At 44.5% G+C, this 26,308-nt stretch overlaps 1 protein-coding gene across 1 annotated transcript in view; it reads right to left on the bottom strand.

Moving 5' to 3' along the window:
- Window positions 1-26,308, bottom strand: part of LOC147717901 (decapping and exoribonuclease protein-like) — a 154,189-nt gene that overhangs the window by 54,539 nt on the left and 73,342 nt on the right. Inside the window, exon 5 of the mRNA XM_086920583.1 lies at window positions 6,067-6,161. Coding sequence (XP_086776709.1) covers window positions 6,067-6,161 — 95 coding nt within the window. The remainder of the gene's footprint in view (window positions 1-6,066; window positions 6,162-26,308) is intronic.

The following is a 26,308-nucleotide window of genomic DNA, read 5'->3' as shown; positions in this document are numbered from 1 at the left end:
AAACTTAACTTGTCTGTCACTCCTAACCGAAATAGCGGCAACCAAGGGAACTGGGCTGTATGCCTGTTTTATCGATATCAAGTCTGCATTCGGCCGGGTGAATAGAGAGCGCTTGTGGGAAGAGTTAAAGCCCTGGGGCTTGCTGGATCAACTTTTAAAAGCAATAAAAGTCCTATACAAGAACACTTGGGCAAGAGTGAAACTGGGTAATGGAGGCAGTACTACCTCGAGTATTCCAACGCACCAAGGCCTTAAACAAGGTTGTGTGTTGGCCCCTACCCTCTTTAACCTTTTCCTTTCCAACATCACAAACGTGCTCGAATCGGCTGAATGTCACCCTCCATTACTGGCCAACAATCCAATTCATTTTTTACACTATGCAGACGTCATCGTATTGCTGAGAAAAACACCAATCGGCCTACAAAGAGCAGTAAATAAATTAACATCTTATTTGAAACAGGAAAGGCTGGAATTAAACAAAGCAAAAACAAAAGTGGTCCATCTAGTAGATCCACAAAAGCTCAAGTATAAATGGATGGCGAATGGGGTAACGGTGGAAGAACAAGGGTCATACAAGTACGTCGGAACAATAATATCACAAGGATCAAATCACAAGGAGCACAAAGCAGCAATACAAGCCAAGGCCCAATCACTAATCTTCGCTTACCGTTTACTAAAAGCAAAAATGGACTGCCCTAATTACAAGCACCTATTAAAAGTTATGGCAGCCCAAATTATGCCCACCCTATCCTACGGTCTAGTTACTTGGTGCGGCAAGGAGGCCGATCTATTAAATGACCTACAGATCAAAATTTATAAAGCTGTCTTCAACCTCCCAAAATCCGCCTCACCATCGCAAGTCAGGCTTGAATTTGGACTGCAAAATCAGAAATTCTGGAGCATGAGCGGCTTCGTGAATCTCTGTCATAAACTTCGCTCTGCAGACCCAGATACAATGGACTGGCTGAGCTGGGAGGAAATCAAAAAACAGGCGGACAGCGAAACCCCGAGCACCTGCGGAAAGCACTTGAAAACATGTCTGAAACAGCTGGAGCTGGAATCAGTATGGAAAACTGGGATGGACAAAGCATGTATAAGCAGATCAGCCAACATGGCAGCAAAAAGGAAATCCTTTCTGGAGGAAAAAAACATACTTGCAAAACGTCGGCATGGATGGACCATCATTGACTCCTTTACAGCATTGAAAGCTTAAGCATATCTTTCATCTCATTTTAGCGGGTACCTAAAAAACCATTTACAGATTACCTGATGGGTCTGCATGTTTTGAAAGATGTATTACCGTCCTGGAAACGGACTCAACAGAAGGAGCAATGTCATTATGTGGTTATAAAACCGAAACCCTAGCTCATTTTCTCTGTGTATGTCCAGCACTCATGGCCCAGAGGCGACGTTATTTAAAACCCATTTTAAACGAGCAAAACATCCGATCCTGCAGACACACAGTTACAAGTTGGCTGGGAGGTTCCTCCTTAATTCTGGCATGCTGGGGAGTCAAATTCCTGGCTGAGGTGAGAAAATGCTTAGGACAAGTCGAGGAGGGGGAATACTGAGGAGGCGGGCCATTAGGGCCACCCCAAATCCAGGGTCTCTCATGGAAACTTTAAACTGTAAAAAACTGATCGAGACCCTGAGACGGCTGGACCACCCCCGGACGAATGTTTTTACACATCGCATTTTATCATTTTTAGACGCTGAGTAGTAATACGACTAGGAAACCTATTATCTTTTGCATTGTTATTTTATCATGTGAAATTTGTAATAATTTTAATTAATTATGCAATAAACTTTTTGACTTTGACTTGACTAGGCTCCAAAGGCAATGCCTTACTAGATGACATGGTTAGATATCTTTACGGAGGACTTTCATGCACCCATTAAAGGCACAGCCTGCAGGGCTGGACTGGGAACAGCAACCAGCCCTGGTAGGTTGCTTTTCCACCGGCCCTGAGAACGGGAGGGGATTGTTAGCCACTACACACTGCTCCCACTTTTCTTACAGAGAGCCGATTTTGCAGCCCTGCTGCAAAAGCGGCTCCCTGCAGCCACAAAACTGGCCCCCACCCCTCTGGCCCACTGGGGAAATGCCCGGTGCCCGCTGTGGCCAGTCCGGCCCTGACAGCCTGGCTGGGCTAATTTAGTTACACTGACCTGGTGGGCTCTCCGAAGTCCACGGAGCCAGCTGAAAATCCCTCTGAAGTTTCTTTCCAGACACACTGGTGAAGTCCACGACTATGACATGAAGTCACTCAGCATGGCAGCTTGTTCCTGACCAACTAGAATATGGATATCTCGACAGATTATTGGTGACTAGTAGTGCAAGATTGAGTACTGGCCAAGACAAAAACCTATACAAAGAGAAAGCATGTTTGTGTGTGGTGCAAGGCCGTTGATCTAAATCCATTCCCCATGCTGCTGTACCAGATCCCCCTGTAGCTGCTTTACCTTACCATGAATGGTCTTAAGTATGCATCAGTAGCAGAGAAATTAGAAGCAACTTTCAAAGTTTAGAAGGTCGAGCAATGCTCCTCATCCTTTTATTAAAAAGATCACTAAACAGTTCATGAAATGATTCTTCAGGACCTGTTCCCGGTCTAGTGGCTGCCGGTGCCATTGGACTTTAACACAGTACCCTGGTAACTGATACTTCCAACTCTCACGCGTGTCATTAGGGTGGATCTCAAATGCCTCTATAACAAAACAGCCCATTTCCTTGCATTAACTTCATAAATATAAGAAAAGTTCTTGCATTTCACTAAAGACTGTCGCCTTTCTCAGCAGGCTATGGTTCATGTTCAATGTAACCTGGATTTCCATTTGAACTATAACTGGTTCAGCTAGACTCGTTTCAGAATTTGGGAAGAAGGAATGCTGTTGTTTCTCCTAATTTCTCTTCATCGTCATTTTGGGTATTGCTTATTGGCTCTCAGCCTTTATTACTTACTGTCAAAAGAAGGGTGCGCTACCCCCCAGAAGGTAGGGTAACTGCACATCCCACCAAAGCATATTGGGGATGGCTGCACACTTGGAGAGAGTCATGTCCCCAGACATATGCTGAACAGGGTACAGAGCAGGAATATCGTCGTAAAAATATCGACTAACATAAATATCGCTGCAAAAATATCTACAGGAAGAAATATCGATGACAAAAATATCGTCTGACCAGAATATCGACAGACAGGTAAGTAATATCGTTAACATTAATATAGTTGTAATAAATATCGTTTACAAAAACATAGTTTACAATAATATCGTTTTTTAAATAATTATAAGTAATGTAGTGTTTTTAATGATTATTTTTAGGCAAAGTAGTATTTTTAGTAGTATATTATTATTTAATAATGTATTTTCAGTTGAATTTAGTATTAATAGTTCCGTAGCGGGTTGTGGGTTTATAGGGGAGTAGGGTGGGAAGTAATTTAAATATAATGAAATAATACATTAATTAATGTTTTAAATGAATATAAATAGTGTAATAAATAATAGTTAATTAATTTCAATTAGTTAATTGAATAATAATTATGTAATTAATTATGTTAATTTTTTAATTATTTTTAGGTGTGTGTACAGGATTTTTTTAGTGAAAATGGTTTTGGGTAAAGGGGTATTTTTAGGGTTCAGGGTCAGTTTTCAGTTTTTGGGTAAAGGGGTATTTTTTGGGTTCAGGGTCAGTTTTCAGTTTTTGGTTAAAGGGGTATTTTTAGGGTTCAGGGTCAGTTTTCAGTTTTTGGGTAAAGGGGTATTTTTAGGGTTCAGGGTCAGTTTTTAGTTTTTGGGTAAAGGGGTATTTTTTGGGTTCAGGGTCAGTTTTCAGTTTTTGGGTAAAAAGGTATTTTTAGGGTTCAGGGTCAGTTTTCAGTTTTTGGGTAAAGGGGTATTTTTAGGGTTCAGGGTCAGTTTTCAGTTTTTGGGTAAAGGGGTATTTTTTGGGTTCAGGGTCAGTTTTCAGTTTTTGGGTAAAGGGGTATTTTTAGGGTTCAGGGTCAGTTTTCAGTTTTTGGGTAAAGGGGTATTTTTAGGGTTCAGGGTCAGTTTTTAGTTTTTGGGTAAAGGGGTATTTTAGGGTTCAGGGTCAGTTTTTAGTTTTTGGGTAAAGGGGTATTTTTTGGGTTCAGGGTCAGTTTTCAGTTTTTGGGTAAAAGGGTATTTTTAGGGTTCAGGGTCAGTTTTCAGTTTTTGGGTAAAGGGGTATTTTTAGGGTTCAGGGTCAGTTTTGGGTTTTTGGGTAAAGGGGTATTTTAATTATATATATGTATTATTGTTGTTATATAAAGTAATGTGTAAAATTAATTTATATGTCCACATTTATTAAGTTTATAATTAAAAAGTGTAGTAAATTTTTTTAAAATAGTTAAAAAATAAAAGTAATGTAATGTATTTTGTTAATAGTACTTATATTTATTTATTATTTAATGTGATTTTAATTATTTTAAAAAGTCGATATTTTTTACATCTATATTAATTACAACGATATTTTGGAGTCGATATTTATGTACTTACCTGTTTAAGTATAGGGTGTCGATATTTTTGTAAACGATATTTTTGCAACGATATTTATGTCAGCTATATTTTTGTTATCGATATTTTAACACCCTACCGCTGAACAGAGGCTTGGAATGCAGGCCACAGCAGCAGATTCTACAGTTGCCAAGTAGTGGTTTTCAGCTTCAATCCTGCTTATTAATGACTCTTCTTACTGTCTGCTCAGGTGGCCGGTGTTGGTGTCCTTGATAAATTTGCACGCGATCCTCGTTCCTCCCTATATATTGTCTTAGCTCCCCACCTGTACAATCTATCCTTCATAGTAGTGCTATTAAATCTGAGCCACAGTAACAGCTAGGGGGAGTACAGAGCTCAGTGCACCCATCTCATTGGCTGAAGAGTTGGTGGTTTAAAATGATGGGGATGGGCTACTAAACTACGACTATTTTGGGCTCCTGGTTGTTTATTACAGTTTTTAACTCTCGATTCCTGGCCTGACCATGGGGAATAATTCAGGCAATTTACAAAAGATATCACTGGATGAACGATGGCATAAGTCATTTGTTTTAGGCCCAAACAACAGACTAGAGGACAGCAGCAATGCATTTGTGTGATGCAGCATCGATTAATGCAATTTTACTTACATCTTTTACCATAGGGGATGTCACTAACTATTACTGTTAAATTCTGACCTCTTGATGCTGTCTTAGTCTGGAGGGGTCTTTGCTCTAGTTCATTATCACTCACAGAATGGTGGGCCTGATTCACAAAATGAACTTAAGACTCAATCCTAAACTTACTACTATTTTGGTATTCACAGAATGCACTTACTACTTTTGGCATTCACAGAATAAATTTCCTACTTTTGGCATTCACAGAATGAACTTACTACTTTTGGTATTCACAGAAGTTAGGATTTTGTCTTAAGTTTGTCTTAAGACAGACTTAATACAGACTTAAGACAAACTTAAGACAGACTTAAGACAGACTTAAGACAGACTTAAGACAAAATCCTAACTTAAGTCTGTCTTAAGTTTGTCTTAAGTCTGTCTTAAGTTTGTCTTAAGACAAACTTAAGACAAAATCCTAACTTCTGTGAATACCAAAAGTAGTAAGTTCATTCTGTGAATGCCAAAAGTAGTAAGTTCATTCTGTGAATGCCAAAAGTAGTAAGTGCATTCTGTGAATACCAAAATAGTAGTAAGTTTAGGATTGAGTCTTAAGTTGATTCTGTGAATCGGGCCCGTAGTCTGTAGAAACTAATGTATGTGACTTTGTGCAGATTTACTTCCGCAAACTTTGAAGTTTAAATTTAAAGAATGTTGAGTGGTTAAAGAATACTGCCAGCAAGGGTTGGTTTTGCACAAAAAAACAAATCCCTACCTTTGGCAGAGATTTTTTTTCACAACTATTCATGTGCAGGTGACGTTTTAAAAAGCTGAGCAATTTAGGAGTTTGACACAAAATTGTCAACTTCACATATTTTTACTTGGTTGTTTACATCGTTTACACCCCTATTGAAACTGCACAGTAGTCGGTCTGCTCCATACCCACCCCAATACTTACTCTGGGTTGTCTTCGGTCACCACCTCCTTCACAAATGATAGGAACGCGTCCAGGAAGTTCATGCATACTGCCGGCTTCCAGACGTCTGGGTTCTCCTGTGTGCACACAATGGACTTGTGTTATTTATTGCCTGCTCAACAAGACTCAGCAGTGCTGCATGAGGTTATGTGGGTAAGGGAAGTGGCCTAGTGAAGACCACATTAATCACCCTGTGGTGGGGAGTAGGATTGATAGCTTAACACATCTTCACAGATTTATAATTCAGCTTTACAATTCCAGGCAGTGAGTGATGAAGCCATGTGTCCAGAATGCCCTGACTGTTGTTCATGTACCCAAGGAATTGCTATGGAGCCTCTGTAAGTCAAGGGCAGTTTGACCGGCCTTGTGAGTAGTGTTGCTGCTGTGTTTGGAAACAAGTACCTCATCTGTAGGCCTTGACTTTCAAAGGTTGGGGCAGTTGAAGTGTAAAGGCTTACTCTGAGAGGGTGGTGTGGCACATGGAATGAGGCAGCACGTCACATACAATAAATAAAATGTCCAAACTGTCTTATATTTTTATAGAAAAGCATTACTTGTATTACAATATAGAAGTGCTTAGTAACTACAAAATGTTATGTCGTTTGCAATAGTTATGCTTAATGCTGCTAGGTACTTTATCTCTACTTTGCCCAGAAGACAGGGGTGGGTATGTACACAGGAACTCTGCAACACAGTTACAGTCTGATATGCCTTATCACCAAGGGTTGTGTCAGTTTGCGAACAAGGATTTGTTTCACAAATATCTGACTGTGAATGTTGTTCTCGAAAAGTGTATTTCTTGTTTGCAGGATTGCCGACCAGGGGCCGTATTATAGAATACGGTGCACTTTCCTTGTTAGCTCAGAGTGCACCTTTCAAAAGGTGTGCTTGGCGCTAACAAGGAGAGTGCGCCGTATTATATTGATGGCACTTCTCCCAGGGCAGCCGTGAAGTTGTGCTTGCCTGGGGACAGCACATTCACATGAAATACTGAGGTGCTTTGAAGCATCCGCTCCATATTTCACTATGCAGGCGTCAACCTGCCTGCACTTTATGGGGGATTAGAGATCGCCGTGCAGGCGGGTGCAGTGAGTGACTGCACACACCTGCAAGGTTATGTCTGGACGGTCCACAGGACCCCATTTCCCCCCTCCAGAGAGCTGCTATCAGGGGGCACACTGACAGTGTGCCAAGTGATGTGAAAGAAGAGGAAAAGATGAACCTGAAAGTTATAGACAACAATAACAGCAGTGGCAAAGAACCATGTCATTGCGGTAAGCCTGTCAGAAAAGGTCTCACATATTTGCAAAGTATATCTATATAAGAGAAAGAGGCTGATCAATCAAACCACATCTGTCTTTGGGATGATCAGAAAACAATCCAGGCTTCTATAGTTATGTTGTCGACGTTTCAACCCTGATAATGAGTGTGCCAATTAAAGACCTAACTGGCGGGTCTTCATCAGGACGTAAAAGAAGGAGGACCATGAGCAACCTTCAGTGAACCGGAAGAGTCACGCACAATCTGATTGCATGGATGGGCCAATAGGCCCCTTATCTAGGCTTATGTGCTGGTGGGAGATCTGATCATGTAGTAGAATCCAAGGGTAACGCCTATTCTCTGTAAAATCAACTATAGAAGAGCACATTAACGAATGAATCAGGATGGGTCACTGGCTACTGTGCAAAGGGGCATGTTCAGAGGCGCTAACAGTTGCTCTAGTTCAGAGTGAGGGAAAGTATGTTCTGACTTGTCTACCTTTCAGTGAGTGACCTCTCATTTAGAGTAATTAGGGGCACCTCTGAACCTGGCTGTTTGCACAGTAGCCAGTGACCCATTCAGATTCATTTGTTCACACCCCCATGCAAATGAAGGAACGTCTTTGAATGATAGCGCTGGTGCTATATGTGCACCAGAAATATATATATTACAGAAGGGGCTGCACAAGCATTTGTGGCTCCTTCTGTAATCCAAAGTGCCCCGGGGAGCAGAAAGCGAGTGCAAACGCTCGTTGTGCACCCGGGGCACTTGTGTAATACGGCCCCTGATGGGAAGCGGTAGAGACTGTGGTTACTGTCTCACAGTTCAGGAGCTCCAATGGAGAGATCCCCCAATGTTGATTGATTTTAGCATTTCTAAGTTACACACTACCTTAAGGAGGTCTCTTGGTGCTCGTCTAAGCTCGTCTCTATCGCTGGCCTTAAGGAGTTGTCGATGACATGCTGCTCTACAAGCATCAACCTGTGAAGGCCATACAGACCCATGTGACATTGTTGGCCGAGTTTGGGGCAGTGTCGGGACTGACTATCAATCACCAGAAATCAGTTATGTTTTCCCTGGTGGGGCTCGTTGGGAGGGACATTACGGAACTCCTCACCTTGACATTCGTGAGTGCTACCATTTCCGCTACTTGGGCATGCAAGTTGCCCATACTGCCGATGCCCAATACACCTTGAATATGGGAACAGTCTTTGCTATTGCCCAGAGTCACATAATGCTGAGTTGAGCTGCCGCCGGGGATCATACCATGATCCCTGTGCTCAGGAGTCAGACCTTCTGGCCGTTGCGTCACACCTATCCTCTATTGGGTGATATCTGGTCTTGCTGAATTGGGACAAAGTCACAAGTTCAGGCTGACCACGATGGAGCACAGGCCGGCTACAGGGACCCAGTTAGGCCCACTGAACAAAGTATCTTCAATCCTGGTTGCAGAGAGTACCATGGATCCACATCAATGATGTGTCGTGCAGCAGAGGCAATGTGTTGGTTCCAAAATACGATGAGGCTGTGGCTCGGGGTCCTGCTGTGTCATGGTTGACGATCCTTTCAACAGGGCTTGCAATGTGAAGTCCGGTGTCGAGGATGCAAGGCGCAGCCGAGGCGATGTGTCAGTTCCGATGAGTGAAGCTGCAATCAATCAATCAATCAATCAATCAATCAATCATAGCATTTGTATAGCGCGCTACTCAAGCGGGCGGGTCTCAAGGCGCTGGGGGGAGGGGTCCGTTTACTACTAGAAAAGCCAGGTCTTGAGTTGCTTCCTGAAGGCGAGATGGTCCTGGGTTCGCCGAAGGTGGGTGGGTAGGGAGTTCCATGACTTGGCTGCCAGGTAGGAGAAGGATCTTCCTCCGGCGGTGGCTCTGCGGATGCGTGGAACCGTGGCGAGGGCGAGGTTGGTCGATTGTAGCAGGCAGGTGGACGTGTAGAAGGTCAGTCGGTTGTTGAGGTACTTGGGGCCCAGGTCATGGAGAGCTTTGTGTGCATGGGTGAGAAGTCTGAACGTGATCCTCTTGCTGACGGGGAGCCAGTACAGGTCTCTCAGGTGGCCGGAGATGTGGCTGTGTCGGGGGATGTCCAGGATGAGACGTGTGGAGGCATTCTGGATGCGTTGGAGTCTTTTCTGAAGTTTGGCTGTGGTTCCGGCGTAGATGGTGTTTCCGTAGTCGAGTCGGCTGGTGACGAGTGCCTGGGTGACCGTCTTCCTGGTATCGGTGGGGATCCATCGGAAGATCTTACGGAGCATGCGCAGGGTATTGAAGCATGATGATGTGATGGTGTTGACTTGTCTGGTCATCCAGAGGGAGGAGTCCAGGATGAAGCCCAGGTTGCGTGCATGGTCCGTTGGCTTGGGAGTGGTGCCCAGGGCGGGAGGCCACCAGGAGTCGTCCCAGGTGGTGGGTGATGATCCCAGGATGAGGACTTCCGTCTTGTCTGAGTTCAGTTTCAGGCGTCTGTTCTTCATCCAGTCGGCGACATCTTTCATCCCTTCGTGTAGGCTGGTTTTGGAGGTGGCGGGGTCATTGGTGAGGGAGAGGATCAGCTGGGTGTCGGCGTAGGTGATGATGTGGAGGTTGTGTTGGCGTGCGATGGCTGTGAGGGGGCTCATGTAGATGTTGAAGAGTGTGGGGCTGAGTGATGATCCTTGTGGTACGCCGCAGATGACTTCGGTGGCCTCTGAACTGAACGGGGGGAGGCGGACTCTCTGGGTTCTTCCGGCGAGAAACAAGATGATCCATTCCAGTGCAATGCAACATTTTGGCGTTGAGGCTTCCGTCCACGAGGGATGCAGGAAGCTAGCGCTGGATAAAACATTGCACAGGGGTGATTCGAAAGGCGATGCATCAGTCCCAAGATGTGGGATGCGGTGGCAACTTGAGTCTTTTGCAATAGGTCCAATCCATGCAGCAGCTCTAGTTCATCGGTTCTGCTCAGGGATGCACCGGTCAGCCAAGGAGATGCATTGGTTCCACTGGCAAGCACCTTAGACCCACCTCAAAGGTTCGAGGACTGGGGTGGCACCACTTGGCAGGGTAGACTCGAAGATGGCAAAGTCCAGGTGGAGGAGCTGGAAGTCTGTATGTCCCTGAGGCTTCAGATCAGGAGGCAACCAGCTAGCCCTTGGAATCACTCTTAGTTCTGGGGTCAAGTTATACAGGTCCAGTCCTTCTCACCCAGGCAAGAGGACAGCAGGCAGCAGATCAGCAAAGCAGGAGTTCAGCAATGTGCAGTCCAGCAGAATGGCAGTTCTTCAGCAGCACCGCAGTCCTTCTCCCTGTCACACTTTCGACAGGTCCAGAAGTGTACTGAAGTGGTGATATATGAGTTCCAGTGCTTCTCCCTGTGGTGCTTTTGAAATGAAGGAGATTCAAAGACATGATTTTGAAATGCACAGATGTCCTCCTCTTGTGCCCTGGCTCCATACTTACTCCAGGGGGTTATGAAGCCCTTTGCGTGTGGACAGGACACAGCCTATTCAGGTGTAAGTGAGGCTTTGGCGAGCTCCTCCCTCCCATCCTGCCAGGATGGCCCATACAGTCCCACTTAAGCTCCCATTGTGTGTGGCTGTCTAGGAGAAATACACAATCTCAGCTGCACCCAGTCATGTGATCAGAGACAGGTTACAGGCACCAAATGACTGAAACAAGATACTGCCAACTTTCTAAATGTGGCATTTTCAGAATTGTAATTTAAGATCTGACTTCACCATAAATTAGACTTTAAATTAGGATTCCAGAGACACCAAACTTTAATCTTTCATATCTTCTCATTTGGAAATATCTCTTATAAAATGTAATAATCTATTCCCAATGTTACCTACGGGAGATATAGGCCTTACAGTAGTGAAAAACGAATTTTCATTACTAAGACATGTAAAACTTAAAAGTACGTGTCCTGTCTTTTAAATACATTGCACCCTGGCCTCTGGGTTCTCCAGGGTATACCTTAGGGGTGACTGATATGTGTAAAAAGGGAAGGTTTGGGGCTGGCAAAAGGTTTATTTTGCCAGGTCGACATAGAAGTGTAAACTGCGCATATAGGATGGCTCTGCAATGGCAGGCTTGAGACATGATTAAGGGGCTACTTAAGTGAGCGGCACAATCAGTGCAGCAGGCCCACTAGTAGCATTTAACTTACAGACCTTGAGTCCATAGAGTTCCACTTTACTAGGTTCTTATCAGTAAGTTAAATAGGCCAATTGGGGATGAACCAATAGGATAATGTATTTAATGGAGAGGATACCAGCCCTTTAGCACTGGTTAGCAGTGGCACAGTGCGCAGAGTTAATACCAGAAAAAATATGGCCAGAAAAATGGAGGACAAAAGCAAAACAGTGGGGGAAAGACCATCCAAAGTTGTCAGATCTAACAGTTGTTGTCATTGTTTTTCAGCTCCATCACTCTCATGTCAGATGGTGTGGAGGGGGCCACAGACAGTTGGCACCATTGTCATCCTCTTGCTGTGCCTCACATGTGCATCCAAAGAGAAAAACTCCTGGGCGGTGGATTTTGGATTTTGACCATACAAGGGCTAAAATTGAGTGTGCAACAATAGCATCAAAGTGGAGGTGTATGCTGTTTAAATAGTAATTAATAGTACCTCAAAATGTAAAACGTGCTTGATCTCTAATGGGATATGTAAGAGGATTCCGTGTGCCTTTTTTTAAAGGCTTTGCCAGTGACACACGCCCTGCACAGACCTTTGCAACGTTAAACTACTTCCCCTATTTTTCTTTGACCTTACCCGGTGATGTTCTCTCCAATATTTTTCATCCCACCCAGTATGCGGTAATGTCTCAAATCTTCACCACAAATCTGTAAGAAATGTGAGGTGCCAGCAACCCCATTGGCACATCCCTACCTCGACAATCGGCTAATCAGTCTAATCCGAGCCATGGATCCTGCAGACCTTGCTGAGGAGTGCAATTGATAGAAAAATGGGTTCAAACCTGTGGAACTCTCAGTTTTATACTCTATGGCCTCAGGGTAGGCCTCCCTCATGGAGTCTCACCCACTGAAGACTCTGTTTAAATTGGATTAAGAATTGTAATCGATCGTACCCATTTGTTTTGTGTTCAAATACTTTTATTAGTTATTTGCATAATCAAACATATGAGACACTGTGATAAACAAAGAAACAGGTTGTGCATTAATACTGAGTCAATATTGTAATAGAGTTGATTGAGCACAAATAGAGCAGGAGTAAAGGAGAGAAGAGAAAACAGGAGGAAAAGAGCGTAGGAGCTAAAGCGAGAAGCAGACATAGCCTGTGCGACAGGCACATCATATATGCTTCATCTTTACAGCCCACAGTTGAAAATAACATTGAGAAGTTAACTTCTCATATAAAAGAAGGCAAGTTAACTATTATCTGTTCCCTTCGATTTGCATCATTCTGTGAGTTAAAAGATAGGATGTAGTGAGCATCACAAAATATTGTTGTGTCAAGCTGAAGTAGGAGAGATACCATTCTAGGGTGGTTTGGTTAAGGGAATAGGTTTGTTGAGCAAGTCCCACATAGGTCTGTTGGGGGAACGCCAAGGTGTGTGTTGTAAGAAGATATTATTTGCTCCTCTAAGGCACGAGAGCCAGTCGTGCCACTTAGAAGGACACTACACTATAATTCTTCCATTTGGAGAGAATCAATTTAAAGGCCAGTTTTAGCATCAAGTTTAGGAGATTCTCATCTATTTAATTAGAGAGTTGTGATTCAAGTTGTCCGAGTATCACATAAGAAAATTCAGGCAAGGGGTAATGTCCAGACTATTTTTAATTAAATCAAAAATGTTCTTCCAGTATGTTTGAAGTGTGGGGCAGTAAAAGAGCATCTGTGCAAGTTAATTCACTGACTAACAGTGTCTCAGTAGTGAAAACCAAGTAGAGTCTTTTCAATGGCAATCCATTCCATCAACAAGTCAGTTTTACTTGACGCCAGATACCTTTCTCAAGGCGCTGGGGGCTAATATGTAGGAACTGGCCACGATTGGACATTGGTCTGTGGAACAATCCCTAAAGACGTTTTTAGGTTGAGCCTGGGCAGCATATGCTCTGCTCTGCGAGGCATGCTGTACTGTGGTCTGGCATAGAAGCTCCGCCCATTTCCCGCCCATCTTTTCAATTGACTCCTGTTACTGTCCTTGTGAAATTGTTGCTTTTTATTTGTGAATAGGCTTTGTAGTCCCTCCTTGGTACCGCCTTGTCTGCATTTGTAACCTCCCATAATGACTAGACCTTTTACTTTGTCCTTACTGTATAGCTTGCATTAGCTGCTGGGGAGTACGTCCTACGCGTGGGAGCGGAAGAATGGGCAACCCCATCCCTTGCTGTGATTGTAGTTTTAAATCACCTTTGTACTAGTAATATTTATAATCCTTGTGCTTAAAAGCAATGTTTAGTTTTCCTTTGATTATTTGAGCACAACTATATATATATATATATATATATATATATATATATATATATATATATATATATATATATATATATATATATATATTAAGAATCATTTGATATGCAGCACATGTAATTTACATGCAGAACCTCCACACACAATCAGACTTGTAGGTAGGCTCGGAGCTGCATGCGTGTGTAGTATTTTTAGGCACAAAATGTAATTTTGCAATCTTGTGGCAGCATCTCTGCAGCAGTTTGGAAGAAAACCATTTACATTTCTTTTAAGTCTTCCCTTGTGGCTTTGGCTTCGCTCAGCCATCCAGCTATCTTCTGCTTTTAATTACAGTTTAAGTATATCTCTGCACAGAATGACTGTACCCAACACATTCAACATTTAGATACAGTGTTTTCTTTGGTGGGGTAGAGCAAAATATCTTTATTAGTGGTCTAATTCTTATTAAACCCAAACAGCAAATCTTGTTTGGTATATCCACTAGTTGTCTAGTCTTGTCAAGAGTAAATAACAAGCATTCACAAAGCAATAGGTCTTGCATTTGCGAGAGTTTGAGCTATTGACATTGTAAAAGACAATGCCTTTTATTCATGTGATTTAAAAACCTGTAAAGGGTGCATAAACGCGCACTTTGCACGTCTAGTCCTTGCTTACGAGAAGCAAGGCTGGCAGTGAAAGAGGCGCAGTTACAGCCAGGCTTGCTTCTCGTAAGCAACAACTATAAGTACAAAGAACATTTTTATGCACCACTTGCACGTTTTCCAAACATAAATAAAAGGCATTGTTATTTCCAATGCCAATAGCTCAAACTCTTGCAAATGCGAGACCTATTGCATTGCAAATGCTTGTTTCCCATGGGCCTGAAAGACAGATGGTAGGGTTAGAAGAGACAACTTTATTTGCATGTTTTATATCATCAAAGAAAAGGTATCAGGTTACCTCTACTTTACCAGAGGCCCAACAACTATGGAATTGAGTGAGACACAAAGTGTTGTCAACCTGTTCCTGAAATACAAAACTCTGTGGTGTCGCGTTCAGGAAGAAAATGTAATTCCCCGAGTTGGAGAACATCCCGCTGAATCTGGTGTTCGAGCATCGATGCACTCAACCATGCAACCTATTTGCAACTTTTCTAGTCTCTGTCAAGTATTCTCCTGTAGGTGAAGGCACCCAGGCAGTAAAAGGGAAGCTTTCGAAGTATTTTGGTATGAAATATTTGTGGATGCTGTTTTGCCAATCCCCCTGATTTCTTGCATCATAACATGAAACAAGAACCCTATGCAATTGTCCTATTGCATTTGGTAACTCTGGTTCATGGATCTCAGAACCTTTATTATTGTTACAAACACTTATAGAGCGCATAGCTACCCGAAGGCATCCCACCTATCAGTAGGTACATCAAAAGCCGCAAAACCAGACTTGCAACTTCTAACCGTGGATCAGTTGACAAATCCTCCACAATAACCTACCAGCGTTGCCGCTGACAGCCTGACCGCTGAAGAGGGAGAGTTAGGCACTCTTCCGGACTCTTTCTTGACAATAGTAAGAGCCGTCCAGACACAATCCACGACATACAGGTAAAAATCGAAGAGATTTTCTATGTGGACGAGGTCTAGAGCCTATATCTGACAGTCCCCTTCAACTCCTGTCATAGTCTTTACATCTAGTCAAGTTGGGACTTACAAATTTCTCAATTTGAATCCAACTAGTGGTGATCTCTACCAGACCTGATGTGCAATCACTCTTTTCACACAGATGTGAGGATTTAAGAAGGGCTACTGCTGCCAGAGGCTAAACTGGGTGCAGCATGGAAACAGAGCCCAGTGCTGGGGCTCTGGTGAAAAGCCCTTTTGTACCAGTTCTCCATGCATTCCTTCAATATCTTTCTTCAGAGGGAGCTCTACTACTCATAATAACCTCCAAGATAAGGGTTGGAGACTTGAATCATTTACTATTCAGGAGCCAGACCTAAGATTCTATAAGGGCACAGCAGCTCTGTGGACACCTCACATTCTGAAAGGGCAGACTCCTTTCCAGACCTGTCAACAAGTTGTTTACCTTCTTTCTACTGTGGCAGATGGGGCCTTCAGTTCGTATCACATAAAAATGTCACATTACAAAGTAGTCTCCAAGTACAATTCGAGACTTCAAAATGTCTCTCATATAGGTCTAAAGCATTTTGTAGATCAGAACGCCTATTAGTGTCTATTGCTGACACATCTATAGGAGAATATCGAAGTAAGAAGTGCCCTTCCGGACAGCGGTAGGCAGGGCCAGCTTTAGCACTGGTGGTGCCCTGTGCGACAATGTTTGTTGGCGCCCCCCAATGACCACCGCTGCCACAGATTCCCTCACTACCATCATTGGACCTTGCCCCTCAAGTCTCCATAACCACTGTCCCTTAGATTCATTTATTTTCATTGCGCCACTCATAAAAGTTTAAGGTGTCAGAACACTTTACATCACACACACATTGCACAGAGACAATCAAACATGTGTACATGAGTGTATAGGAAATGTTACATAAGACAGAGGCCTACAAGGTGTAGGAGTCACATGTCATCCATTCTGGTAGGCATTATACTTTGAGTCCCTGGTCAGGAAAAACGTCAATTCAGAATTTAAAATGTAACACAATTGTTAGGGGTTTTCTTTAATAATAATAATTGATTTCTACCTAAATAAACCTTTTTTGGGTTTACTGACAAAATATCGAATCAAAAATATAGAATAGCACTAATATCAAAGTGAAAATATAGAATGGACAAAATATCGAATGGACTGAATATAGTCAACAAAAATATCGAATTTAAGGTAAGTAATTTAATATCGATTTTCATAAATATAGAAAGTCAAAATATTGAAGTATATAATATAGGTATTAAATATATCGAATTTTTAATAATATCGAATTTTTAAAGTGTTTTGGATGTTAGTATATGTGTGAAAAGTGTATATTTATTTTATAATTTATTTTAAATAATGAATTTTATGTTATTTAATTTTTGCGTAATTTAATTCTGTAGCGGGTTGTGGGTTTATAGGGGAATAGGGTAGGAAGTAATTTAATTATAATTAATTAAATATTTAAAATTTATTTATTGGTATTTATTTTGAATTAATTGTTAGTTAATTTTTAATTGGTAATTAATTAAATTTTAATTGGCAATTCATTTAACTTAATTGATTATTTGATAATTATGTTAATTTATTAATTCATTTTCCGTAGCCGGTTGTGAGTTTATAGGGGAATAGGGTGGGAAGTAATTTATTATAATTAATTAAATATTTTTATTGTTTTATTGGTATTTATTTTGAATTAATTGGTAATTAATTTTTGATTGCTAATTAATTAATAGTTAATTGGTAGTTAATTTGTATTAATAGGTAATGAATTTTACTGATTATTTTGTATTTGCATTTTTTAATTGATTAATTATTATATTATATTAAATTGGCAATTACTTTTAATTCATTTTTTATTGGTATTAATATTTAATTTATTTTTATTAATATATGAAGTATTTACTTTCCCTACTGTTGCACTCACTGGAGTGGGAATAGTAATTATTACCCCAATGCTATAAAAACGCTTTCCCTACTGTTGCACTCTCTGGAGTGGGAATAGTAATTTTTACCCCTACGCTATCCAAGGCTTTCCCTACTGTTGCACTCTCTGGAGTGGGAAAAGTAATTTTTACCCCTACGCTATCCAACGCTTTCCCTACTGTTCACTGTCTGGAGTGGGAATAGTAATTTTTACCCCTACGCTATCCAACGCTTTCCCTACTGTTGCTCTCTCTGGAGTGGAATAGTATTTTTTACATCTACGCTATCCAACGCTTTCCCTACTGTTGCACTCGCTGGAGTGGGAATAGTAATTTTTACCCCTACGCTATCCAACGCTTTCCCCACTGTTACACTGACTGGAGTGGTAATAGTAATTTTTGCCCCTATGCTATCCAACGCTTTCCCTACTGTTGCACTCACTGGAGTGGGAATAGTAATTTTTACTCCTACGCTATTTTGATTCGATATTTTTTTACTTACCTGTTTGTAGATAGGACTTCGATATTTTTGCTTTCTATATTTTTACTTCGATATTTTTAGTATTCTACATTCCTTGCAGTTTGCATGCAGCCCTTTGATTACAGTTAATATTTAAGATTTTAACTTATAAACTGCAAGTAACATAAGGATCTCTCTGACAAAATGGTAATCCATTGATCAATTTATATTTTATATTATATGCACTTTGTGATCTGAACGGGACACGTTCTTTGCAGCAGGCACGTTAACCCTCTGCACTACGAGTCAACATTTCTTAGACAAAGCACCAGTTTCTCCCCAGGAAGAACATTAATCAAATGAGTTATCTTGATATTTTTATCACTGGGACTAGGAAGCGGCATAAGGTGCTTTTAGAACAATAAAACAAGGCACCCCCACCCCATGTCAGCGCCAGGTGCGGTACCACTGTTCGCACTGCCCTAGAGCCGGCCCTGGCGGCAGGCAGTATATTGCCATCAAGATGCTAGATAATATCTATAAGAAAACAGGGAGGGTTGTGATGGCGACTGATTTCTTTGCAGGTTTTCTCTTGATAGACATTTGTTGAGCAGCAACTTTAGCCACAACAGCCACCATTTTCAAGCCCTACTGCTGTGATGTCCAGACAAATACCGAGACAGCAGTAGGGCAAGCACTGCTGAGGAACCTTTCAGCTTAGCTAGGCCTCACTCCTATTGTCTAGGTATTTTTTTAAGCACTACGTCATCCTCATGCAAGCATGTGAATCTATGAGGGCAAGGGATCTAAGCTGCAGAAATAATTCTTCAGTTTTGGCATTTTTCATAGATTCATCAAATGAATGATGGTGGGTCCACGGAGAGGCCCCAGTGGTGGTTCCATGGAGCAGTCCTCAGTTTTGGTTCCATGGAGAGGCCCCAGTGGTGGTTTTATGGAGCAGCCCGCAGTGGTGGTTTTATGGAGCAGCCCTCAGTGGTGGTTCCATGGAGCAGCCCTCAGTGGTGGTTCCATGGACCAGCCCTGATTGGTGGTTCCATGGAGCAGCCCTGATTGGTGGTTCCGTGGTTTTATGGAGCAGCCCTCAGTGGTGGTTCCATGGAGCAGCCCTCAGTGGTGGTTCCATGGACCAGCCCTGATTGGTGGTTCCATGGAGCAGCCCTGATTGGTGGTTCCATGGAGCAGCCCTCAGTAGTGGCTCCATGGAGCGGCCCTCAGTGGTGGTTCCATGGAGCAGCCCTCAGTGGTGCGTCTATGGAGCAGCCCTCAGTGGTGGTTCCATGGAGCAGCCCTCAGTGGTGGTTCCATGGAGCAGCCCTCAGTGGTGGTTCCATGGAGCAGCCCTCAGTGGTGGTTCCATGGAGCAGCCCTCAGTGGCGGTTCCATGGAGCAGCCCTCAGTGGTGGTTCCATGGAGCAGCCCTCAGTGGTGGTTCCATGGAGCAGCCCTCAGTGGTGGTTCCATGGAGCAGCCGTCAGTGGTGGGTCCATGGAGCGGCCCTCAGTGTTGGTTCCATGGATCAGCCCTCAGTGGTGGTTCCATGGAGCAGCCGTCAGTGGTGGGTCCATGGAGCAGCCCTCAGTGGTGGTTCCATGGAGCAGCCCTCAGTGGTGGGTCCATGGAGCGGCCCTCAGTGTTGGTTCCATGGACCAGCCCTCAGTGGTGCGTCTATGGATCAGCCCTCAGTGGTGGTTCCATGGAGCAGCCCTCAGTGGTGGTTCCATGGAGCAGCCGTCAGTGGTGGTTCCATGGAGCAGCCCTCAGTGGTGGTTCCATGGAGCAGCCGTCAGTGGTGGGTCCATGGAGCAGCCCTCAGTGGTGGTTCCATGGAGCAGCCGTCAGTGGTGGGTCCATGGAGCAGCCCTCAGTGGTGGTTCCATGGAGCAGCCGTCAGTGGTGGGTCCATGGAGCGGCCCTCAGTGTTGGTTCCATGGACCAGCCCTCAGTGGTGCGTCTATGGAGCAGCCCTCAGTGGTGGGTCCTTGGAGCAGCCGTCAGTGGTGGTTCCATGGAGCAGCCATCAGTGGTGGGCCCATGGAGCAGCCCTCAGTGGTGGGTCCATGGAGCAGCCCTCAGTGGTGGGTCCATGGAGCAGCCCTCAGTGGTGGCTCCATGGAGCAGCCCTCAGTGTTGGTTCCATGGAGCAGCCCTCGGTGCTGGGTCCATGGAGCGGCCCTCAGTGGTGGTTCCATGGAGCAGCCCTCAGTGTTGGTTCCTTAGAGCAGCCCTCAGTGTTGGCTCCATGGAGCAGCCCTCAGTGGTGGGTCCATGGAGCAGCCCTCGGTGCTGGGTCCATGGAGCAGCCCTCAGGGGTGGTTCCATGGACCAGCCCTGATTGGTGGTTCCATGGAGCAGCCCTCAGTGGTGGTTCCATGAACCAGCCCTGATTGGTGGTTCCATGGAGCAGCCCTCAGTGGTGGTTCCATGGAGCAGCCCTCAGTGGTGGTTCCATGGAGCGGCCCTCAGTGTTGGTTCCTTGGAGCAGCCGTCAGTGGTGGTTCCATGGAGCAGCCCTCAGTGTTGGTTCCTTGGAGCAGCCGTCAGTGGTGGTTCCATGGAGCAGCCCTCAGTGTTGGTTCCTTGGAGCAGCCGTCAGTGGTGGTTCCATGGAGCAGCCCTCAGTGGTGGTTCCTTGGAGCAGCCGTCAGTGGTGGGTCCATGGAGCAGCCCTGAGTGGTGGTTCCATGGAGCAGCCGTCAGTGGTGGTTCCATGGAGCAGCCATCAGTGGTGGTTCCATGGAGCAGCCCTCGGTGGTGGGTCCATAGACCAGCCCTCGGTGGTGGTTCCATGGAGCAGCCCTCAGGGGTGGTTTCATGGAGCAGCCCTCAGTGGTGGTTCCATGGAGCAGCCCTCGGTGGTGGGTCCATAGACCAGCCCTCGGTGGTGGTTCCATGGAGCAGCCCTCAGGGGTGGTTTCATGGAGCAGTCCTCAGTGGTGGTTCCATGGAGCAGTCCTCAGTGGTGGTTCCATGGAGCAGCCCTCGGTGGTGGTTCCATGGAGCAGCCCTCAGTGGTGGGTCCATGGAGCAGCCCTCAGTGGTGGTTCCATGGAGCAGCCCTCGGTGGTGGTTCCATGGACCAGCCCTGATTGGTGGTTCCGTGGTTTTATGGAGCAGCCCTCAGTGGTGGTTCCATGGAGCAGCCGTCAGTGGTGGGTCCATGGAGCAGCCCTCAGTGGTGGTTCCATGGAGCAGCCCTCAGTGTTGGTTCCTTAGAGCAGCCGTCAGTGGCGGTTCCATGGATCAGCCCTCAGTGGTGGTTCCATGGAGCAGCCCTCAGTGGTGGTTCCATGGAGCAGCCCTCAGTGGTGGTTCCATGGAGCAGCCCTCAGTGGTGGTTCCATGGAGCAGCCGTCAGTGGTGGTTCCATGGAGCAGCCCTCAGTGGTGGTTCCATGGAGCAGCCCTGAGTGGTGGTTCCATGGAGCAGCCGTCAGTGGTGGTTCCATGGAGCAGCCCTCGGTGGTGGGTCCATAGACCAGCCCTCAGTGGTGGTTCCATGGAGCAGCCCTCAGTGGTGGTTCCATGGAGCAGCCGTCAGTGGTGGTTCCATGGAGCAGCCCTCAGTGGTGGTTCCATGGAGCAGCCCTCAGTGGTGGTTCCATGGAGCAGCCCTCAGTGGTGGTTCCATGGAGCAGCCCTCAGTGTTGGTTCCTTAGAGCAGCCGTCAGTGGTGGTTCCATGGAGCAGCCCTCAGTGTTGGTTCCTTGGAGCAGCCGTCAGTGGTGGGTCCATGGAGCAGCCCTCATGGTGGTTCCATGGAGCAGCCCTGGTTTCCTTTTTTGAGGTTCTTCCTATTTGTTTCTTTTTTCACTTTGCCCTTAAAATCTTGAAATGTGGCAGCCTTTGTGGGGAGTTGAGCTTTAAACTTTTCCATTTCCCTAACTTGAGTTTGGATCACACACTGAAGTAGATAGGCTACTCTCTTGACTATGATAACTGATTGTTAACTGTTACTTACCATTAGCAGACAGGATTCCCAATCTGACTATAGGGAATATATCGAACATGTGAATCTATGGAAGATACCACAACTGTGTAGTGTAATCACAGGCAGCTGACTTTTAATTCCCATAAAAAGACGATCCGACAACACTCTGCTGCAACAGGATCTCCATAGCATATTAAGTTATCTTTGTCTCGGGGTTCTTAACAAGTGCAAGGAAGTCATTTTATATAAACATTATCTTCAAAGATAAATATGAAAATTCACTTACCATTGCTTGTGTTGCAGTCTGAAATTAAAGAGAGATTGTGATTCGTTAGCAGAAGACTAGAGTTTTGCAGACATCTGTATCATCGTAGTGTTGTGAGTGTGTGGACCCATCACCCTTGGACATGGCAGTACAAAAGGGAGCACTCATAGCAGAACGAAAATTAGTGTTCATAAAATTCAGGGCCAACAGTACCTAGTTATGGTCCTCGATGATCAGTCTTTAGGTGAGGAGCTGCTATCTTAGGGAGTCAAGTCAGTCCATCTACTCTGGCGCTGGTCAATTGGACCATGAGCACATATGCTCCCACTTACTTGTGGGCCTTAGGGGAAGTGTTTCATGTTTCAGGGTAAGAAGCAGGCTGATGGGCAGATCTTACATGTCCTGTTATAGTTGTTCTGATTGCAGCTGTCTACATTAGCAAGGTAGGGCTAGGATTTAAGTAAAACCAGTCTTTTCCACCAGAGCACTCAAAAGGTCTTTACTGTGCAAGTCACACCCTCACTGGTTTTCTGTAGTTTCTGGAATGCTTGATGCATTTAACAACCATTTATGAAGTGTTTATTGCATTCTGAGTGAAGATTAGACTTAGGAGGTAGAATTTCAAAGGCACTATGGTAAAATGAATGAAATGGGATTGGTGTTTGGAAATAACATTAGAGGCTCCTCTCCCCTCCCATGTTTTGTCTTTATTTGAGAATGATTCTAGCTAGATTGCTCCGAGAGTCCACTCAGTATGTTTGCTAAATGGAGAAATTATGAAGTTGAGGGCTCTCAAGCAGTGATACAGAAGAATATGTGGATGGTCGCCTTTTGAGCAGGCCAGAAAGGGGATGGATTTTGCTGTGGCGATCTTGCTCTTCAAAAATACAACTGTCCAAAAATGTATCTTTTTAGTGTAAAGGAAGTTATTGACAAAGGGAAAAGAGAGCGAGACTGGTGTGAGTGTGCTCAGTAGCAGCATGAAGTGGCAGTCCACCAAGAGGGAATCCACGGACATAATTCTTGGAGAGTTCCAAGGAAATCCATGGAGAGGCCCCAGTGGTGGTTCCATGAAGCAGCTCTAAGTCATGGTTCCATGGAGAGACCCCAGTGGTGGTTTTATGGATTAGCCCTCAGTGGTGGTTCCTTGGAGCAGCCCTCAGTGGTGGTTCCATGGAGCAGCCCTCAGTGGTGGTTCCACAGAGAGGCCCCAGTGATGTTTTTATGGATCAGCCCTCAGTGGTGGGTCCATGGAGAAGCCCTGAGTTGTGGTTCCACAGGGAGGCCCCAGTAGTGGTTTCATGGAGCAGCCCTCAGTGGTGGCTCCATGGAGCAGCCATCAGTAGTGGTTCCATGGTGTGGCCCTCAGTGGTGGCTGCAAGGAGAATCTCCCCCATGGTGGATACACAGGATGGCCCCAGGGTGGCCACAAACTTTTACTTTGTGACAGCCCAGTGGGTGTGTAGTGAGGAATGTGCTCCGTCCTCTTATCAAAGTTATAAACACATGAACAAATTTAGTGATCAAAGTTGTGTATCTTAAAAACAAGAACAACACGGCACATTTATATATAATATAATCTATCTACGGTCCTTAGTGGTAGTCAATGAAGTGTTATTCCCTGAAGTAGATGGGTGGCCATCATCAGGTCTCCTAAGATAAAGAGGAGCCCGAAACAAGGAAAATGAGGGCAAGGGATGATTGAAAGCTTCTATGGGGAAGAAAGGCAGTCATCCCTGAATCCTGGTCAGTCAAAGAAACAGGTAACAATATTGTATTTGTTAGGTCTGTCCCACTGGAGTATAGATTTCACAATTTCCATAAGGAAAATTGTAATGGGTAGGAAACACTGCCAATTCCTTGATATCAGAGGTAATGTGGGGAACCAAAAGTCTTTACTGTATTTTCCAGGAAAGCAGAAAGAAAGCCAGCATATACGAACAAATTGTGCGCACTGGGTTGCAGCACGTGCAAGCACAGGGTACTTCAATGCGCTCAAAAGATACAGGGGGAAGGTCCATAGAGAGCAGGTCTGCATGCCTGCTGGGTTTAGGCTGTGAAACTGAGCATCAAGTGGTCACTTCAAAATGCAGTTGCCAAATGAGGTTTGAAATGGTTGTGAACTTTTGTGCAGTGCAAGGGGAAATGTGAGTCAGTGGAGATTCAGAAGCTCACCTTGTCGAAACTTGGCAGAGATTACTATTAGCACGAGCTGAAGCCATTTTGTTTTTTTGGCATCCATTTTAGTTAAGCCATGTGTTTGCCATGTGCTTCCCCTTCTTTTTTGTTGCCTGCTTATTTATTTATATTTTATTTTATATTTAATTTTATAGAGCGCGCAGCTACCCGGAGGTTTCCCGGCGCTAAACCAACAAGGGAGGTGTGCCTGCCGCAAAAGATTATTGATTGAATAGCCAAGTTTTTACATCTCTGCGGAACTTTAGATAATTTGGTTCAATCCGAATAGAGGGAGAGAGTTCCACAGGGATGGGGCCAGAAAAGCAAAAGATCGACCACCCATTCTGGCTCTCCTCGTCCTAGGAATCTGGAGTTTGTATTGATTGGATGAACGAAGAGTGCGGGAGGGAAGGTACGGATGAATTAAAGATCTCAGATATTGAGGGGCCTTGCCAGTATTAATTTTAAGTATAAGACAAAGAGCCTTAAATTTACAGCGACTGTCAATGCATAGCCAGTGGAGGCTACGGCGGTACAGGGACGTGGAGGACTTGTAGGGTAGTTTACACAGCAGACGGACTGCCATGTTCTGGACTGTTTGTAATTTACGGATTACCTCTTTGCCCGCTCCCAGATAAAGAACATTTACCATAGTCCAGGCGAGATGTTATTAGCGCCTGGACTACGGTTTTCTGGGTGTCCAAAGGAAGCATCCATGTAATTTTTTTCAACCATTTGAGAATGGTTATATAAATGGAAGAGACTCTAACGGCATGTTGCCTCATGGACAACTGGTCATCAAAAATTATCCCCAAGTTGCGAGCTGTTTTCGAAGGGTTAGGAGGGGGGCCCATTTGAGCAGGCCAATGAGAGGGTCCCCAAAAGGCAGGATTATTGCCAAATATGAGAAGTTCAGTTTTCCCTCCGTTCAATTTTAACTTGTTGTCATGCATCCAGGAGGCAATGTTGTTGAGACCATAGCAGAGGGAGGATGTAGTGGAGTGATGGCTGGTGGAGAGTGAGAAAATGATCTGTGTATCATCTGCATATGAATATATGGAGAGCCCCGCTTGCTCCGCAATAGCAGCCAAGGGTCTGACGTACAAATTAAAGAGAAGGGGGCTCAAGGTGGAACCTTGAGGAACACCGTATGCAGATTTGTGGATTTTGGACGCAGAGGTAGCCGAGAAGACTTGAAACGTCCGGTCAGACAAGAAACTGGTAAGCCATCCAAGGGCAGAATGGGTGATACCAGACGTCTTTAGAATGTTAACCCGAATAGGGTGGGAGACCGTATCAAATGCGGCACTTAAATCTAATAGAATAAGTGCCACGGTCTCCCCTCTGCCCACCAGATGGCGAATGGTTTCAGAGACTCCCAGAAGTGTGGATTCCGTAGAAAAGCCTGAGCGAAAACCAGATTGTGAATAATGTAGAATATTATGAGATTCAATATAGCTGGTGAGTTGTTTATTTACATGCTTTTCCAGAATCTTAGAATAAACTGGAAGAAGCGAAATTGGATGGAAGTTAGCGGGGTTATTTGGATCTGCATTGGTCTTTTTCAGCAATGGTATGACCATTGCGTGTTTCCATGAATTGGGGACCTTGGCCTCCCTGAGTGACGTATTCAGTAACTCCATGATGAGCTTTAGAGAAGAGGAGTCTAGGGTTAGCAGAATCTGGGGAGGGAAGGGATCCAGAGGGGAACCGAATTTGATACTTTTAACTATGTCATGTAATGTAGAAGAGGTCAAAGGGTCCCAGGCAGTAATCTCCGATTCTGCCGACTGAAGGACGCATGGAGTAGTAGATTTGATAGGTTCAGGGGAGGCTGAGGGGGCGTTAGGGGGGCTTCTCTATTACACCTGAGTCATCATCTATAGTTAACTCCTTCAGCACTGAGCCTGAACACTGCACATGCTCAGAAACGCTTGATACTAGAATGCACCTGTTACACACTTTACTGTCAGGCTATTTTAGCTAATTTCAGCAACATTGTAACTCCTCCCACTCTGTTGGCTGAGCGATTCTCATGTATCCTTGTATGTGAATATCTATTTTAGTGTGTACACATGTACTGCCTCTTTTTGAACCTCCATGCTTACACTGCACTTACTACAGTATATAAGGTCCATGTTT

Source organism: Lissotriton vulgaris, chromosome 5 (genome assembly GCF_964263255.1).
Source record: "Lissotriton vulgaris chromosome 5, aLisVul1.2, whole genome shotgun sequence".
Classification (NCBI taxonomy): domain Eukaryota; kingdom Metazoa; phylum Chordata; class Amphibia; order Caudata; family Salamandridae; genus Lissotriton; species Lissotriton vulgaris.
This window is presented reverse-complemented; position numbering and strand designations above follow the sequence as displayed.